The 19557-nt window shown below is 35.3% G+C and overlaps 1 protein-coding gene across 30 annotated transcripts in view; it reads right to left on the reverse strand.

Annotated features, from left to right (window-relative positions):
• Phf21a (PHD finger protein 21A) overlaps positions 1 to 19557 on the reverse strand; it is a 196278-nt gene that overhangs the window by 153772 nt on the left and 22949 nt on the right. For 16 of the 30 annotated variants that reach the window (XM_087205678.1, XM_087205690.1, XM_087205683.1 and 13 more), the window contains 4 exons: positions 14689 to 14729; positions 13034 to 13145; positions 7531 to 7671; positions 2023 to 2055 (listed from right to left, as the gene is read on the reverse strand). In XM_087205678.1, coding sequence (XP_087061804.1) covers positions 2023 to 2055; positions 7531 to 7584 — 87 coding nt within the window. In that variant the 5' untranslated portion in view covers positions 7585 to 7671; positions 13034 to 13145; positions 14689 to 14729. Of the gene's footprint in view, positions 1 to 2022; positions 2056 to 4765; positions 4847 to 7530; positions 7672 to 13033; positions 13146 to 14688; positions 14730 to 19557 lie in introns of those variants that run through there. The other 14 variants (XM_021264266.2, XM_087205680.1, XM_021264265.2 and 11 more) reach the window with 4 other exon arrangements.

The raw sequence follows: 19557 nt of genomic DNA on the forward strand, positions 1-19557 counted from the left end.
CCTAATGCATAAATCCTAAATGTGGGCTCCTAAACCTCGAATAGGAACAGCTTCTTTGTAACTGTTTTACATTATAAGTTTTATATTTTAGCATCTTATATTATAATAGTACCTTACTACTAAAATATTGTTATTCTTTATAGAAAGTATAAATTGACACAAAAGCTCCATTAATCGGGCAAAAACAGATAAATGGAGGCAGTAAGTATGCATACACTGGATGCTTAGTGGCATTATCAGCAAAGATAAGAGGTTTTCCCTACTGTCTTCTTCCCTGTTTAGTAAAGTACATTTGTTAGCCTAGATTTGAAAAGCTGTCAGTACTGTAACTGCCTTAATGCTGCATCATTCAAATGAACACACTGACGAGGGCATTTCTCAGTTCTAAAATTCTAGGAATCAAAAGAAGAACACTATATTCGATGAGATACACTGAACTTGATTGTTACTCAAGTGGGGGAAATGAAAAATTAACGTTTTCAGATGCTTAACGCAGCAAAAGAGCCTAATAGACTGAACACCAATGAGAACACACTTTTACTTCATCATACACTTTCACACACAGTCCTTTGAATTATCTTGTCTGGTCTTCTCTCAGGGTTGGGGCACACATCCTCCCCCTCTACTAAGTTTCAAGTTTACTTCATTTGTACTTTTAAAAATGTGTTTATTGTAAGTCTTCTCTACTAAGGTCACCTATAATGCTTTCAAACAAGTTACTGCCCCTCAGGTTCTCCAGGTTAAGACTGTTCTGTCACATGATCACCAACTGTATCACAAATGCTAGCTTCTAATAGTACTTCAATTGCTGAAAATGTAGGTAAATATGACAGCGCAAGTGTGTGACAGAGAAAGTAGGCTCTATTGCCTCTTGGTTCCCTAAATCCAATTTAAGTTGTAAATATACTCAAAAATAAAAATAAAGTTTCTCATGGGAGTTGAACAGGCCTAAATGTGGGCTATCAATGCCAGCTCTCAGAATCCACGGATTGCGTTGAAACATGATAGTCAGATCACTAAATCCTAAATTTGTAGGAATGAATATTATTTTCCACTTTCAAAAATCAACATCTCAGTACCATTGTTTAAGGATTTATTTTTTTATTTTGCAAAGAGGTATGTATGACCAAATGCCTAATGGGTGCAAAGGAGACAATGCCTGAATAATAAATATAAATCCTTGGAAAACAAGATCACTTTTTGGTAAGAGGTCTCTTCAGAAATAGAGAATAAAATGCCGAAAGTTCAAAATCTTATGAACATTTAAACAAAAGTTAACATTTCATGGAATATTATACTATATAAGGTATTTCTAAAACTCTCTTTAAGGGTTCTTTAAAAAATAAAATTTTCGGGGCCGGGGATTTAGCTCAGTGGTTTCGCCGCCTGCTGCGCAAGCACAAGGACCCGAGTTCGATCCTCGGTACCAAAAAATAAATAAATAAATAAATAAAATTTTCAGTCTGGGGATTTAGCTCAGTGGTTCCAGCACCTGCCTCGCAAGCGCAAGGTCCCGAGTTCAATCCCTGGTACCAAAAATAAAAAATAAAAATAAATAAAATTTTCTAAAATGCCTTTAAAAATTATTCTAAAATTCTTACCCTAAACATAGTAAACATCAATATTCAATCTATACTATAAGCTCCTAGTAACAATGGTTTAGGGCTACTTTCAATAATCCTGAGACCAAAGAAAGTGGTCTTACAATCTCTGATATTGAATAAACGGGTTTATGGAAATGCAATTTAAGTTATATTAAAAGTATTAACCCTCAAAATACTCAAAGCAATTAACATAAAAGCCAAATAATAGTAGCGAAGATAAAATTATAGTTACATTATAATAGAATTACTGGATTTTTTTCTAAACCCATAAAACATGAAGACCAAAGAGCTAAAAATATTTCCTGTCAGTATGAAATAGCTCTTTAAATGTAAGTATCATCTACACTTTAATATTTTATGGTCATTTTATTTTACTTTTTTAAATTTAAAAATTAAATGAATAAAAATAGTATTTTACCTGTGGATCCTGCTTCATTTGAGCAACTAGTTTCTGGCAATAAAGAGAGAAAAGCAATCATCAGTCTTACATATCAACTTCCTATGGCTAATCAGATTTAGCCCAAAAAATCTAGGGTTTTAAATCGACACAAAAAAATGAACACTACCACAATGAGAATAGACCAATAAGCTTCTGTGATCCACGTAAAGGCTACTGAAGCACTCTTTTTAATAGAAAAAAAATCAAACTATCACTCTTTTTATATGAAATGAAAAAGTACCTGATTTTTACATGTGGAGAAGGGATGGGATACAGTGGCTTCCAAAAGTCAATTTAAGCAAGCTGGATATTCCAAAAGCCAAACAGCCCTTTAAAATACTGTCCCTGTCTAGAGTCCCAAGCCAGGCCTGGGAAGAATCTGCATCCATATAAAACCAGCTAGTTTGAATATAGCAAAACACAAATTTGGCAAGTTTGTTGGTTTGGTTCTTACAACAGAAGAAACCAAGTTTTAACATTTAACTTTGCCACTGTTCTCTCTCAAAGCAGGAGGGGACACAGGATAGGATATGTTTGGTGGGTAAGTGATACTCAGTATTTGAGAACAAGAAAGTGGAGCAACAATGCAAAACTCTACCTACCTGGGATCCTCTGGGAAAGAGAGTGCTACCCCAATACCCAATGAGAAAGACCTTTCAACAATCAAAAAGCAAGAATCAATGTCGTCTGACCTAACTCAACTTGTGAAAACACTGCTGTCAAAAGGTAACAACAACCAAGGATAGAAGAATTTGCAGAATAAAGTAATATCAGAAGGCTGATTTCTAATAGTGACTAGGAATAAGCTGTTTTCCAAGTGAATTCTCATATAATGGAAAAATCCGTCACTCTGCATGACAAAATACTTTTAAATTGTTTAGTTACAAAATAAAATCTTTCTATAATAAAGACCATACTTACCTACTTTATTAAATAGAAAAAAGTCAAGCTCCTATTGCTATTTGGAGGTACGACAGTATCGATTAATATACTGTAATATAAATAAGGTTCTTAGAATAAAAGGCCCAAAATTGCTGTTATGTCTTCATTTTAGCTTTACAGTTTACTCAATTTCAAGCAGTCAGCTACTCACTAACAGCCCTGAACCCCAACTCAAGGTTGCTGCTTTGATCTGCTACGTGATACACTTACTGCACTAATTTGAAGATGAGTGAACAGGTGATTAATAACCTAAAAATCCCACTTGAGTAAAATAATATAATCTTTGATGAATGACTTCCGATGTTTTTTTCTAATTGGAAAAAAGCCTTTCCTCCTGGTATAAGATACATTGTGCCAACCATGGGACCTCTCAACACACAAAGTCTAAGTCACTATATTCTACTTTATACTTGACATTGCTGTAGTCGCTCTTCTGTATCCTGGTCTGAATCTACACAGTAGTAATACACATTCCAAGAGTTCAACAGAACTGAAACACAAGGTTTTTATACATACATTTTTATAAATCTAATCTCTTCAATAAAAAAGCCTCTGATTTTCTTTTTTGATATGGTTACTAGAGAATTGGCTATTATACTAAAGTTAGCTTTTTGAAGCTGAAAGCGCTTTTCTTCCATGACAGTGAAATTTAAAAACTGATAATCACAGTAACTCTACACCTCTGTAGGAAATAAACCAACTTTTCTCTAGATAAGCAGTTAAACTGTATTTCCGATGAGCAAGGGTAGGACAGGACAAGCTGAGAAACTGACTGGACTGGTGCTGGCGAACCTATGGCACACATGCTGCGGTGGGCACACAGGGCCCTCTCTGCCCCAGCAGCTGAGCAATGGATAATAGTTGCTTTTTCTAAACTAAACCTCAGTGTTCAGGTTTAACTGCAGTGTTGGCACTTTGCAGTAAGTGGGTTTTGGTCACATTTTGAGCACTTGGTCTCTAAAAGGTTCACCATCATGGGACTAGACCATCCAAATCCCTAGTGACTTTAAACTAACATGTTGATCAAAGCTAAGTCACTTTCATAAATGCAGCCATTTTTCATGAAGATATACTTTATACCAACAATAAGCAAACACAGCCAATAGGCCAAATCTGGCCCACCACCAGTTTTTGTAAAGTTGTATGGAACACAGCCATACCCATTTGTTTATATATTGTCCATGGCTGATTTTTCTGTACCTCAGCAGAGCAGAGTAGCTGTGACAGACTATAAATGACCTGGAAAGCCTAAAATATTTTACCATCCGGCCCTTTTCAGAAAGTTTGTTAACCTATTTTACACTATGCTCCATTCCACATAGAATACTCTGAAAGCTTAGACCCCATCAAATTCACAATCAAAGAAAGAAAAGGGGAAAAGCAATTTTCTCCAAAAGATGACCTGTATTTTAATTTTTATTGAATATCAACTAAGTATGCATTGCTGTATCTCCCACTTAATATAAAGAAAACAGAACAAAAATATACTTTCACCACAGCAACACCAGTTAGTTCCAAAATACCACTTCTATCTAGTAAACTTGATTTCAGCCTAATTTTATTCTCTAACTAGAAATGCAACAAAGGCTTTATCCTTAATATTTAGTCAAGGGCTGGGGATTTAGCTCAGTGGTTCCGTTGCCTGCCTCGCAAACGCAAGGACCTGAGTTTGATCCCCAGTACCAAAAAAAAATATTTAGTCAAAAGTATGTTTGGCTTTGGTATCAGCCTAATAATCCCAATACTCTTAATGTCATTTTGGGCATGATCATGTATGTACCTCACAGCCAATCAAGACCACATCAGTTGTAAGAAGAAGGCATGTCGGGCCAGGGATTTAGCTCAGTGGTTTCGCCGCCTGCTGCACAAGTGCAAATGCAAAGACCCGAGTTCAATCCCCGGTACCAAAAAAAAAAAAAAGAAGAAGAAAGCATGTCATTTGGATTTACTGTTAACAGTTTTCAAAGTATTACATACATAAATGGAATGAAATATCTTACGTTTTATATGTTAAAATATTTTGGCATTTTTGACATCTACTAGATTTGCATAGAGCCCAGAGTTAGCATGGATGAGAACTTATAGGAAAGCTTTAAATATTTTGACATAGAAATAAATGTTTATTATTACATAAAGTATTGTATATGAATTAAAGATGAACACAAAATCTATTAAGTTTATGCTAAAAAAAACCCCCAGCTAAATATACATGGAAACAGACTGATAGTTTAGTATGAATATTGAGAGTTCAGGGTAAATTTATTTATTTATTTAATTTTTTGTTTTGGTGAGTGTGGTACCAGGGATTGAACTCAGGACCTTGCACTTTCAAGGCAGGCGAGGTGCCACTGAGCTAAATCATCAGCCGGTAAATTTAAAAAGAATACTGTATCCCATTTAAGTCAACAAATATAATTTTTAATTTTTAACTAGACTTAAAAACTGGAGATTAAATTTTTCTTAATTGTATTGTTTATAAATTTGGTATGCATGAATTCAAAATATAAAACAAAATAATACTGAAGAATTATATTTAATTTAGTAACTAAGTTCAATTTAGGTCATAAGTCTTTCAAGAAAAGTTTATTTGGGGCATGTCTGTATCTAGTGAGGAGAAACTAAAAGCATAATGTTAACCTGGCAATCTCAAAATTTCTTGAGAAGGAAAAACTACAAAAATCACACACAATATCAAAAAACTATCATTGTGGGCCAGGGATTTAGCTCAGTGGTTTCATTGCCTGCTGCGCAAGCGCAAGGACCTGAGTTCAATCCCTGGTACCAAAAAAAAAACAAAAAAAAAAACTATCATTGATACACAGAAATTTCAGACTAATTACTGTATTTCCAAAATTCATTCTATGATGTTGTCAGCCTTAAATAAATACTGAATTTAACTTTTGTTATTTGCCATTGAGATGAACTGGGTATTCAACACACTTCTATGTTAAAACACTTTCATCCAGGAAAAACATAAGCTTGTTTTTGTAAACAAATTTTTATTCTCTTCAGTTAATACTAAAATTAGGCCACATAAAATAAAACATGTACAAATTAAATATAATAAAAGAAGCCCACTTGTATAAGATACACTGCCTTTGAGGAAAGTTTAACAAGGTCCAAAGCAGTGGCAGGGATTTCTGCACATATAGATTTCATGTTTTTAAAATTATATTTTATATATAAATGTGGTGTGTGTGTGTATGCGTGCGTACATAAAACGCCTTTGAAGCTTTCCTATAAGTTTTCATCCATGTTAACTCTGGGCAATGTATAAATCTAGTAGATGTCAAAAATCTAAGCTATCTTCCAAGAACTTCAAAAATTAATGCTAAATTATTCAGATTAAAAAAAAGAAACTGTACTTAAGAACAAACAACTTTAAAAAGTAGCTCCCAAGGCCGGGATTTAGCTCAGTGGTTCCGCCACCTGCCTCACAAACGCAAGGTCCCAAGTTCATTCCCTGGTACCAACAAAACTTTAAAAAGTAGCTCCCAGATCAGAATGTAGCTGATAGGTAAACCACTGGTCTAGCATGTATAAATATAAAGCCCTGATTTCAATCGACAACATGGCCAAAACAAAAACCAAAAAAACAAGTAGTTTCCCTCTCTTGACTCCCATATCCCAAATTACTACACATTCAAATTTAAAATTAATCAGTTCATCATCATTTGAGTACCAAAGATTATGTGTGTATTTGTGTGTCTTAAGCCTAATAAATGCCCAAGCAATGTTAAAAAAAAGGCACAAAACAGTGTTTACACAATAAATGTTAATAATTTAATTATTTATGGATAGCTTTTGTCTTATGTTTATTATATATTCATATATCAATACATGAAATTATTTTATTAAGACAATGATTGCATGATAGAAACATATTACACAATTATAACAATTTATTTATATATACATTTTATAATTATATATTTTTTAAGTTTATTTAGGCACATAAGGTGAGTTAAGAATTATGAAATTTTAAAATGTAATATCCATGAAAGGAATCTTTATCAAAGATTGGGATCAAGGTCTAAATTGAGTCAAAAGATGAGTCAAGACTTTACTGTATACGGTGATACATGGTAGTTGAGCTAAACAAGTCTCACTATTTCAAACATGAGAGTTCTACCACATGAAAACAGTTCTTCAAGTGAATGCCCCCCACCAAGATAAGCAAAAAAAGAGGTGTTTTTTGTAATACCTCTGGGGGTTGGTGGTACTAGGGATTAAACTCCAAGGCATTCTACCACTGAGCTACATCCCCAACCTTTCTCCTGTTCTGAGCCAGGCTCTCCCTGGATGGCCCAGGATGGCCTGGGACATGAAGCTGTACAGCTGTATACCACCACACCCAGCTCCTGTTAAGGTCCTTAAAAGTAGTATCAGGGCATTAGTTGAATACCGATGAAAGGCAAATGACATGAATCCTGGACAACTGTCCTGAAGATGATTTGAAAATTGCACTAAATCCAGAAATGGGCCTGTTTACTAATTTTAGTTCTTTAATAACACAATGTGGGAGAAGCCAATAATGCAACATACCTGATGAACCTGAATTTCCACTTTAAGAGCCTCCTGGAGAGTTTGCAACTCCATTCTCTACCTTGTCCACTTTCTCTTATGTCTGCTAATTCTATAGTTTCTTCAGCTTCCGTTTAAAATAACAAACTCTTCTTGCTGCAGCTGTAGAGATCACAAAATGTTTTGGACCATTATATTAGGAATCAAGAAAATATTTGTGTTAAATAAGTTAGTCAAAAAATATTTGATTTTTTTTTTAACACGGGAAAAAAACCCCAGACTTTTTTTCCGAAACAATTCAGTACCAAAACTTTTGGGGTTTCATTCTTTGAGTACCTGCCTACAGAACACTTCAAATAACTAAGAAAAGAAAAACAATAACAAGTCATGGTTATGAATACATCTAAGCAACCACTGCATGCTCAGCACCGTGCTGCATACTATGAAGAATCTACCTGGTGTGGTCTAATGAAATACGTTTCCTGCTTTACACCGGACATCACTATCTTCCCAAACCTGCCAGTGCATCTGCGGCTACGTATAAATGCGTATGGAGATAGTGTCAAAGTCTAATTTGTGACAATAAATACCGACACAAAACCTGACCAGTAGCACACTTTAAATTAAAGTGCTAATTTCTCCTTTAATTTTTTTCTTCTTTTCAATGTGAACTTAAACTGATTCTAGGAACTCTTCCAAAGCAAAAGCCTTTTATTGCTCAAATAAATTTAAAGTTTACCTCAAATCTCTTTTTTTCCCTATACTTGTAAAACTTGCTGCAACAGCAGCTTTTTGACATTAAGGCAAGAAACGACCACAAAGCCCTAAGAGCCACTGTGTTATACCAATACAATGAGAGTCAAAATGCTCTCATTTTCTAAAAATTTACTTCTAGATAAAGTACACATTTACTTAAGTTTTCAAAGTCCTCTGAAAACTGTTTTAACAGAGTTATAATGGAATCATTAACTACAGAATAAATTCTTATGAATATTAGTTTTCATTCTATTTGCTTAAAAGATGAGTGACAATCTTTCCTCTAGGGCTTATATGGTACACTGCATAATAACAAAATATTCTAACTCCAAAAAGAATAAACTCCCAAAAATTCCTTCAAAGTTAATTTGTGGAAGCTAGGAAAGATTTACTGTATATGATACTGTTAACCAAAAACTTTCATAATGATAGTATATTTAAGAGAATTTGGAGACAGAGAGACATATTCTGATGAACAAACCTGGGTATTTTGGCTATTTATATTTTTGAAATCTTTGAAACTATAATAAATAAATAACAGACTTACTGACTGACTTACACCAGATTTTGCTGTCATATAAGCTTACTCTACATGTAATTGCTGTTAAAATTACACAGTCCTTTTAATTTTAAACACTAATGTCCCTACACAAGTTCTTAACATATAATACAGTTCCTTTTGAAAACAGTATGAGGTTTTAATTTCTGAAAGATTCCACCAGAAAATGTGTCCAAAAATGATTACTTATAATTTACATTAAATTAAGAATCACCTGAAGTTGAAGAAATATTTTCAAAAACAGAAAGGCGGGCCGGGGATTTAGCTCAGTGTTGCCACCGCCTGCCTTGCAAGCGCAAGGTCCTGAGTTTGATCCCCAGTACCAAAAAACAAAACAAAACAAAAAACCAGAAAGGCATATTTTATTCTTTTTTTTTTTTTTTTTTGGTTTTTTGAGGCAGGGTCTCTCTTTGTAGTTCAGGATGGCCCTGAACTCATTATATAGCCCAGGCTGGCCTCAAACTCGCAGCGATCCTCCTGCCTCAGCCTTCCAAGTGTTAGGATTACAGGCATGAGCCACCACGCCCAGCAGGGATATTTTATTCTTCTGGTGTTCACCTATTATCACCACAGCTCAAGTGAACCCATAAAAGCTAAGGAAACAAATAATAGGTTAAAAACATGGAGAACTTACAATATACTTGACAAAGAGTTCATGTTGGGTCTCTCACAAATTATTAACAAAAATCTGTGGAAAAGTAATTCATGGAAATGGAAAAAACAATGACCAACACACGTGAAAAACATCTATCTTCAATAGCAATGGGAAATATACATTTTAAGAAGCTAAGTTTTGTCTATCAAACTGAAAACGTATAAAAATAACAATACTGTGAACTTCTAGAATTTGTGTTCAGTAACACTTTCGAATTTGTCAATGGTTATCAGTGGATGGTAACACTGGGAGTTATTTACACTATTTCTTCTTTCGGGGGGTAATGATATTGTCAAAATGTTGTGTAAAAATACCTGTTTCTTTTTAAATAGAAAAAAAAAGTTAAGTGAGGATGGATAGATAAAGCATCAGACAATTTTGTACTGATCAAGCAAAATGCTCAGGAAAAGAAAACGCAGAAGCAGGGTTTAACCTGGAGATTCTAAATGTCAAAGAGCGCCTTGCACGTTAATAAGCCCAAAACTCAAGTTAATGAGGAGCTGACAGTTTTCACTTGCTCCATCAGACTGTTGTCTGCTTATTAGAGACATACAAAGGCATGAAGTTTTATTTGGCAAGGACTCTAAATGCCAATTATCCATTTTATTTCAAAATAAAACTGAAGGGTTAAAAAAGGTAGTGATTATTTATAGAAAAACTTATTAAGGATTAGAACTTTCATTTAAAATCCTCCTTCTGGTGTTTGTTTGGCTGTTTATAGTACTAGGGATTGAGCCTAGCGATCTGTACATGTCTGGTAAAACATTCGACCGCTGAGCTACACTGCCAACCCAGAAAATTCTACTTCTGGATGGTGACTGTAAGAGACCAGTTTCTGCCTAAAGGAACAAATTAAAAACATGTATTTATAGTTTACAAAGGTAAGGCAAGAACATATTGGCTATTTTAAGAAACATTTTGGGACCTTAGACAACTCATGAAGCCATCATCTGAATACTATCTCAGGCAATTTATACCATCTAAAGCAGCATTATTTCTAAATCTGTGAAAATGACTTATTATATTTTGATCAATTTTAGTAAGTTATAAATAACCGTAAGAACTTACAAAACAATAGACACACTTTATTCAGGTATAATACCGTCTACCACGCAGTAGCTGCATGCCACCATCAAAACGGATACTTGCCTAGCATAACAGGCCAGTGTTTACACTCTTCTAAACCATACATATCAAGCCACCGGGCCTCATACCTCTAAATAACAAAACACAAAGCATAAAAGCTATACACACAAGCAAGGAAACAAATATCCTCATAAACCAAATAAAAGCAATAATCAAATCCCACTAAAAAGCTGAGTATGATGGTGAACGCTGGGAGGCTGAGGCAGGACAATTACATGTTCCAGCGCAGCCTGGGTAATTTGGCAACTTATGACCACCTCTTGATAAATAAAGGAAGGAGGGGACCAAGCAGGCAGGCAATATAGCTCCACATGAAGGTGCTGGGTTCAAGCCCCAATGCCAAAAAAAAAAACAACAAAAAAACACCCCTCACTAAAAAATGCAGTTGCACTATCTACACTTTGATCTTAGCCAAAAGGCCAAGAAGCAACTGCAGTTATGATAACTATGAAGAACATTTATTGTCCCCCAAAATGCAAACAAATAAAACCTACTTCACATTTCACTTAGTCACAATGTGACTACAGTACTCTCACCCTCAGAGGATGTTTGTTATGGGGAAACTAGTATCACCTACTTCATAGGACTGTTGTATGAAAGCCCCTTGGAAATTGTAAAGTTATGCTATTCCTACACAGTTAACTCTTCAAATTCTGTACTAAAACTTTGCGTTCAAACTCTGTAATAAAACTTCTCAACCTACCTCATCTTAGCAAGAGTGTAGGCTATGCTATTCTCAGTCTCTAAAGGAGGAGGGCTTTAAGTACGTTTCTGAATAGTTTTGCCTGGAGATATGTCATGTCAAGGTCTTTTACTGATTATGATAATTTGGAGGAAAACCATTAATTCTGGTTTTACTGCTAAGAAATATTTTGCTTTGTTACTAAGTTGACACAAACCTTGCTCCTCAAAATTCTACTGGATAGGGGCTGGGGATTTAGCTCAGTGGTTTCGCCGCCTGCCTTGCAAGCACAAGGACCCAAGTATGATCCCCGGTACCAAAAAAAAAAAACTCTACTGGATAACCAAGTCACTTTAACTAACAGTTAAGTATGTAGCAGACTGTACCTCCGACTGTTCCTAAAAACAGCTTGCCAGTCTCTATACCAATTCTTTGTCGTAAAATCCCTCTGTCCATATTCTCAGACACGTTTAAAGAAGGCCTAATCGTTTTTAAGTAGGAAAAAGTGAAGTCATGACAGATCTATGTATCCTTATATCTTGTCCAAAGACTGATATTCAAACACCAGGTTTCATTCTGTGCAAAATATTCCCTTTTTTTTCAAGTTTTTATATTTATTAGTACACCTTCGCAGAATATTTCGTGGGGCTGGGGGTGATAGGGCTCGAACTCAGGACCTAATGCCTTCCAGGTAGGCACTGCGCTGCTGCGCTACATCCTTGGCCCCAGAATATTTCTTAAATCTGTATCTAGCATACAATGAGACAAAACTAGTGGTTCTAAAAAATTACCATGGATGCTAAAAATAATACAATGATTTTATACTTATTGAAGAAGTTAACCTTTATTAACATGAATCAAATGACATTTAAAAACTTACTGTTCTCTTATTGTTTAGGAAATTTTCAACACACCCTGCCTTGTTTTCATGATGGTATTTCTTTGGTGACATGTCACAGATTAACAGAAAATGCTCCTCCATGAGAGCCCAGCAGCCCCCTAATGTTAGAGGCCAACCCCCCTTTGAATCTGGTAAGGTTATTATGCTCAAACCCTGGTATGACAGCTATTAACAAAAATCACCACAGCTAGTTAGATATTTCCAAACTCTTAAATAGTTAATGCTGTACGATAGTATCTATCTTCCCCTTGTCTGTTCGGATTTGGGAGGATAGGGCAGGTCCTCATTTTTCCGAAAAGGAACACCTACATGGTCCAGGGCTCCGTGGTGCTCCTCCAAGGGTCTGCAGCAGCGGTCTCCATCTCTCCCTCCCTGCTAGTGTTCACCCAAAACAGTTTCACCCTCAGCTTCTGGGGCCCAGGCTGTCTGCATACATGAATTCTTCTACTTCCCAATCAAGCATGTCCACTGAAACTGTCTGAACCACACTGAACAAGTTGAATGCTGAATTAAAGGCTTACATTTATAGAAATTCAAAATGAAGGAGGCTGAGAGTAAAGTATAAAACAGCATAGTGACAATGAGACTAAGATTTTAGAACTAGCTGCCACATTTACCAGAATGTTAATGATTTTAAAAAGTAAAAAGGTATCTAGACAAGCCTGGCCAGAATGTTATAAATATATACCACACAAAGGATAACACAGGAGGGCATGGTGGTCTCAGCATAACCAATAAATACATAATAGAACTTATGGGAGATAGATTTCAAATCAATTAAGGAAGAACTAAGGATTAGAGCTGTACAAAAAAGGAATGGGTTACCTTATGAGGTAGTGGGCTCCCTGTCATTAGAAGTATTCAAGAATGCTGCATATCATATCCCCCTCTTGGAGATTCACAATGCACATTAGCATATTAAAGGTTCTGAGAAGTCCTGCAGTAAAGAAACCTGTTTAACTTTGTTTAACACAGTGTTTCCCAAATTATTTGACCACAGAACCCTTCTCCCACCCCAGCCCACCTTGGTAATATTTATTCAGTTTCTGTGGAACTAGAGTTTCTCAGAATACATTACAGAAAATAATTACCTAATTTTTTAAAGGTAGTGATCAATATGTACCTAAGTAAATAACAACTTGTCAGGGATATACAAAAAGAAACTGCCACACAAGATAGAAGGCTGGATTAAAAAGGCCCTTAAATTCCCTTAAGATTCTATGATTCTAACACACCACAGAGTAAAAGGGCTATAGTATCTTGTTTATTTATTTTAAAAGGTTCCATAAGAGAAAGGCCAGTAGAATTAAAAAGTAAAATGCAGCTAGCCAGTTCAAATGTCTTCCTTTCATGTTCAAAGCCCAACCGCTAAAAAGGTAAGAGAGACACCTCAAGGACTATTAATTATCAAAAAGAAACCTTGGGCCGGGAATTTAGCTCAGTGGTTTCGCCACCTGCTGCACAAGCGCAAGGACCCAAGTTTGATCCCTGGTACCAAAAAAAAAAAAAAAAAAAAAAAAAAAGAAACCTTAACCAAATACCTACTGTACCTACCCTATTACATTAATTTAATTTCTATTTGAGAGAGAGAATTTTTTAAAAAGCACTCTTGCATTAGAGGAGTACACTATTCCAGCTATCTTGTTTAATTTTTTTCATAATACACACTTTCCAAATAAGGTTAATAACTGCTTGATGCTTAGTCACTAGACTGCCTTGTATAATCTCTGATCTTGAATTAGACATTCAAAGAAATGATTAAGTGTGATGAGTTAAAGCCATTATAAAATCTATTAAAATAGATATTAGGAAAAAATGCCCTACACTGTTATATTTCTCTCTCTTCTTAGTTTTTCCTCTTTAAAAATTATATAGGGCCGGGGCCGGGGATTTAGCTCAGTGGTTCCACCGCCTGCCTTGAAAGCACAAGGTCCTGAGTTCGATCCCCGGTACCAAAAAAAATAATTATATAAACCAACACTCACTAAAAACATGGTATCACACATGAAGCCAATCTAATACTAAGAATATAAAACTTGATGGTTCTGAATTTCAAAGTCACGATTCTCAACAGTTACATTAACCTAGCCATTTTACATATATACTAAGGCCATCAAATATAATAGTGTAGTGAATAATATAAAACACAATGGGAAGCTTAACTTCTGAATTTACTGATTTTCAAATTGTCAGCCCTAACCACTTCATTAAGGACATTTTTGGCCAAGGGGACCTTTACATTTTAACAGGTTATCAATGCAGGAACATCTAAGCCTAGCAATAGTATGAGAAGTACAAATGCATTTGAGAGATGGCTGTGAGAAATTAAACAAAAATTCACTTTCAGTCAGTGCAAACAACAAAGCCTCATTTCAGGGAAAAAGCCTTTTTTGTGCAAACAACAACAAAATGCCTGAAGATCTGAATTATTATCCAGCTAGGATCAAGTACACTCTGCCTGCCTAGACAAAGTTACTTACCAATTTTGGGGAAACTGGCTCTCCCTCAGCTCTCCAGCCCCCTACAACAGAAGGAGGGGAAAAAATGAAATTAGACCACAAATCTATGACCTGTTCATTAAAAGCTTAAGATTCAAAGATTTCTATCTAATTTTAAGAAAGAACTGAAACACAAGCCTCCAAATGTTAAAATGCAAAAAGAAAAAAGTTTTTATAGCAAAGAAAGAATGCAACAACAGTTAAATTTTGGTTTTATCAGTTTTTGAAGATAAGGAGAAGAAAGTTCAGTTGATGCTTGAACAATGGGGGGCGGCGAACAACTGGGGGTGTGGAGTACAATTCCCCACCAAAGTAAAAAATCAGAACATAACTTTTGGCTCCTCAAAAACTTATAGAGTCAATTAACACATTTTATACATTGTCTATAATGTACACAAATACAGTGAAATACAGGTGATAACTAAAGATAAGCAATTAATTGGAGACGAACTGTTCACACGGAGATGATTTGTGTCACGCAGGGTTTTCAGCAGATGCTCACAACACTTGAGCTCTCACACTGCACAGCAACAGGAGGTGCCTATGAGACTATCCCAAAAGTACAGTATGTACTACAGTTCATTTATGCAGGCATGGTTTGACACTGCATCTCTATGTGTGTTTACATTTCTCTTGATTGTAAATGGTTTCATGTTTTAACTAGATTTGTATATATTTAATAGTAACAAATGATAAAATACTTATTTACATATATCTTACACATTTGTGACATTTTTCTAAAAATTTTTTCAGTACTTCTAGGATGTATTATTCAACTGTCAGTTTTTCAAATTGTTACAAATCTCAAAAAAAAAAAATCCACATGTAAGTGGACCTGGGCAGTTCAAACCCATGTTGTTTGAGGTTCAACTATAATCAACAGGGTTTTTTTTCTAAGAAATAAACAGAAATGATATACATCACATCTAAATAACATACAACTACATCCGCATTCCCCACAAATGACCTTTAACGTTTACTGCTTTATATCAACAAATCAAACTAGCATCATCAGTACAGTTTAGTCCACTTAAAAGATCATTTTTCAGTTAATCTTGAAATGCATTTGTCTTACATAGGCTTTAAAATTCACAGCATTATATAATGCATAAAATAATAGACATGTAGGTAAATATATAATCAAGTCAGAATTTTGAACTCTTCATTTACATTCTTTATTGATTTTGGTTTTTTGAGACAGGATCTCACTATGTTGTCCAGGCTGGCCTTGAACTCACAGTGATCCTCCTCCTCAGCCTACACACCCTACTTTCATTTATATTCTTAATAATACTGCACCACTTTAAATTGTAAACCACATACACAAAAGTAATTTTTTTTTCCCTCCATGCCACATGTCTAATTAGTGATAAAGCCAGAAAGAAAATCAAGGTTTTGGTGTCCCGAGCCAGTATCAGGGAATAAAAATTGGAATTTTGCCCCTAACATTTTAGCATTAAATTACTTAAACTCCACATGTCATGCTCCGTAAGTGTCTTCCTTATGCTTTAAACATAGTATGTTTGTTGACTGATTCCAATAATGTCTCATTTCCTCAGGGGATACTTCAAAAAATCTTCACATCATCCAGATTATAAATCTTTGTTTGTAGTCATATCAAACCTAAGAGTAAAATTAGTTAAAAGGCCCCCAACTCATCCAGTTAGCATTCATTTACAAAAAAATTCAATGGGCATGGTGGCACACACCTGTAATCTCAGCACTTGGGAGGCTAAAGCAGGAAGATCACCTGGGCTACATAGTGAATTCAAGGCTGGCCTAAACTACATAGCAAGACTCTGTTTCAAAAAATTTTTAAAAAGGCAAGAAAAATTCAATTTGCTATTCTATCCTGCCTTTTCTTTAGCATGAGTCTTTTTTAAAGTTGTTAGGTCCAACTAAATGATAATTTTAATCAACAAGATTAGAATGATTCCCAACTAAAAGAAAAATCACACAAAGTCTATAGTGATGCAATTATTCAAAGTAGATTCCTAACATTAGAGTTACCTATTGGATGCGGTATCTCTCAAAAGATCCTAAATAATACAAGGCACATAATAAATGTTTGTTAAATTAATGAACTGACTGAATGGACACTTAAGCTGTCTGTCTGAGGCTCCTTTTCTCTAGGAGGACTTTCCTTTTAGCTTTTTCGGGGTAGGGATAACTCACATGCATCTATCTCTCACAGCACTGTTTGTTACGTGAATGACTTTCTAAAACTATCTTTATCTGTATTGTTGACAAGGAAGTAAATTTTAGGTAAAGACTGATAAACTGGACTAAACTAAAATTAAGAATTTCTATCAATCCAAAACAAAACAAAACCACAACAAAAACTAGTGACAGTGAAAAAGCCACAGAATTGGAGATAATTATAATACATACAATCGACAAAAGCATATACCCAGAATTATAAATATGTACAAACTCAAAGTGATCAGGATAATATGGGATTTTAACTTCTATTTATATAGCATCTGAGAAAGTATGATCATATGGACTTTTCTCAAAAGTCACATTCAGTTTGGCAGCACAATGTATGGAGATACTTTACCTCCAGAGCATTATCTCCAAAATTCTATAGCACAGACACAGTCCTCAACTAATGAAGAGTTTTACCATGAAGCCACAATACCATGAAACTGCTCATAAAAGTGCTTATAGGGACTGGAGATGTCACATAGGAAAGGGGCGCCCTAGAAGTTAAGCGACTTTTTCAAAGGTTACTCAGCTTCCTTTGAAGCTGAGTTGGTGGTGAAGCTAGACGAGAGCTTACAGACCCTGAGGTTCCTCTGACTGAGCTCACTTTTCCACTACCCTTCACTTTCGCTTAAGTTGCAGCAGGAGTTACTCTTAGAAGAAACAAACTACAATAATCTCGGGGAAACACTTTTGGAAAAGTTTGCACTTTAATGTTTTAAAGAAAAATCACATAAGTCATCTCGGGCAGGTTTTAAAACCTGAAATTCTTTACCCCTAAGGGATACCCATGAGTGGGCTTCAGTGAGGTTTGTCACTGCAATGGTACTAAATTCTGTACATATGAGCCCATGTACAGTGTTCAAAGAGGGTCCACAGCTTTGATTAGATCTGCAAAAAAGATTCACATAGACCAAAAGAGTGAATTATTTCTAAGACTAGTAATTCTCTTCTTTTTTGAGGGGGGCAATACTGAGGATTGAACCCAGGGCCTTCACACTAAGCTAAATCCCCAGCCCTTTTCTTTTCCTTTTAATTTTTGAGACAGGGTCTCACCAAGTTTTTCAGGCAGGGCTCAAACATGCAATCCTCCTTCCTCAAACTTCTAGAGTGTTGGAACTAAGGACTAGTGATTCTCATACACTGTGCTTGAACCCCCAAAACGTTTCTTCTGAAGACTGATTAAATGGCTACACTTGGAAACTGATAAAAGAAGAAAAGCCAATATTTTATTTCTTAACTTAATAATGCTGAGTAGCAATAATACTTGATATACAAACTGTATCTAAGTCTAAAACACAAGTCTGATTTCTTCATGTTAAGCTGATTAGAACTCTACTTAATTTGTTTTTCACATACATCTCATACTTGTAATTAAGGTTGTTCAAAACTTTATTTGCTTAAAAATTTTAAGTGTAAATTTGTTCTTGAAAAATACACTCAGAAAAGTAAACTGTAGTAAATGAAATTATTTTTCTTTTAGAGCTGAATGTTTTTTGCTAACGTAACTTCACACCACTTTTTTGCAAATTGAAGACTTGTTCACCTCTCCAAAACTTCACAGGTAGCTACTTTAATTAGAGCTGGCAAAGAAATAAATCATTCAGTTTTCTGATATGGTTATGAAATTTGAGATATTATAAATAGGAATATTAATAATCACTTCTCATGTACTTTTTATAAAGTATCTAAAAGGTTGTATATAAAGAATCTATATTAAATAAACAAATTTTGCAAAGAAAAGGTTTAATACTAGATCATTTTAAATTAGGCTAAAATTTAATTCACCTCACTAAAAAATTCAAACGATTAAATTTATAGCCTGTGCTCAATCATAAATTTTGATAAGGGACTAGAATAGCACAGATAATTATCATTCAAAGATACTTTAAAATGTCACCTTACCCAGAAGATTCAATCTCCTCTCTTCCCCTACTATACTAAGCTGACAATAGTCCAATAGCTAAGTTTTATATACAATGCCTTTACTGCTTTTTATCTGTCGTAACTTCCAACAGAAAGTATTGTATAATACATCTGAAAACGCCAGTAAGTGGTCAGCGGAAAATGTAGGACCCCACTTAATGAGATTAAACCCTTTAGGCCCAAGAGCACAGCCATCCCTCGGTCCCCACCCCTCTGATGGACGTCCCTCTAGCACTTCTTCCTTTAACCTCAAGAACCATCTATTTCCCTCCTGTCATCACTAAATCGTTTTGTTCCTATCTTAAAAAATAAATGAGGACTGCTGCGCAAGCGCAAGGACCCGAGTTCGATCCCCGGTACCAAAAAATAAATAAATAAATAAATAAATAAATAAATAAAATAAATGAGGACTCACTCCAAGACAAACAACTCCTCTGACACCGGATCTTTCTCTGGCAATTATCCCGATGTTCCCACTTACCACAAAGCTCCTGGAAAGAGCCAACTACACTTTCCATCTCTTACTCTTCTCTAGTTCCATAGCCAGCCCATTCCACTAGGGCTTCTGCCTCCCTCCATTCCTGTCAAGACCACCAAGGACCACTTTCTGGCTAAAGTCACTTGGAAAGTCTCAGTCCTTGCTTCATTGTTCAGTCAGAATTTTATGATCTGTTCGACCCTTCTTTCCTATTTGAAACCCTTCCTTCTCTTGGCTCTCAG

Source organism: Heterocephalus glaber, unplaced genomic scaffold (genome assembly GCF_053883595.1).
Source record: "Heterocephalus glaber isolate CG9 unplaced genomic scaffold, H.glaber_assembly_v1.0 deba00000594, whole genome shotgun sequence".
Taxonomy (NCBI): Eukaryota; Metazoa; Chordata; class Mammalia; order Rodentia; family Bathyergidae; genus Heterocephalus; species Heterocephalus glaber.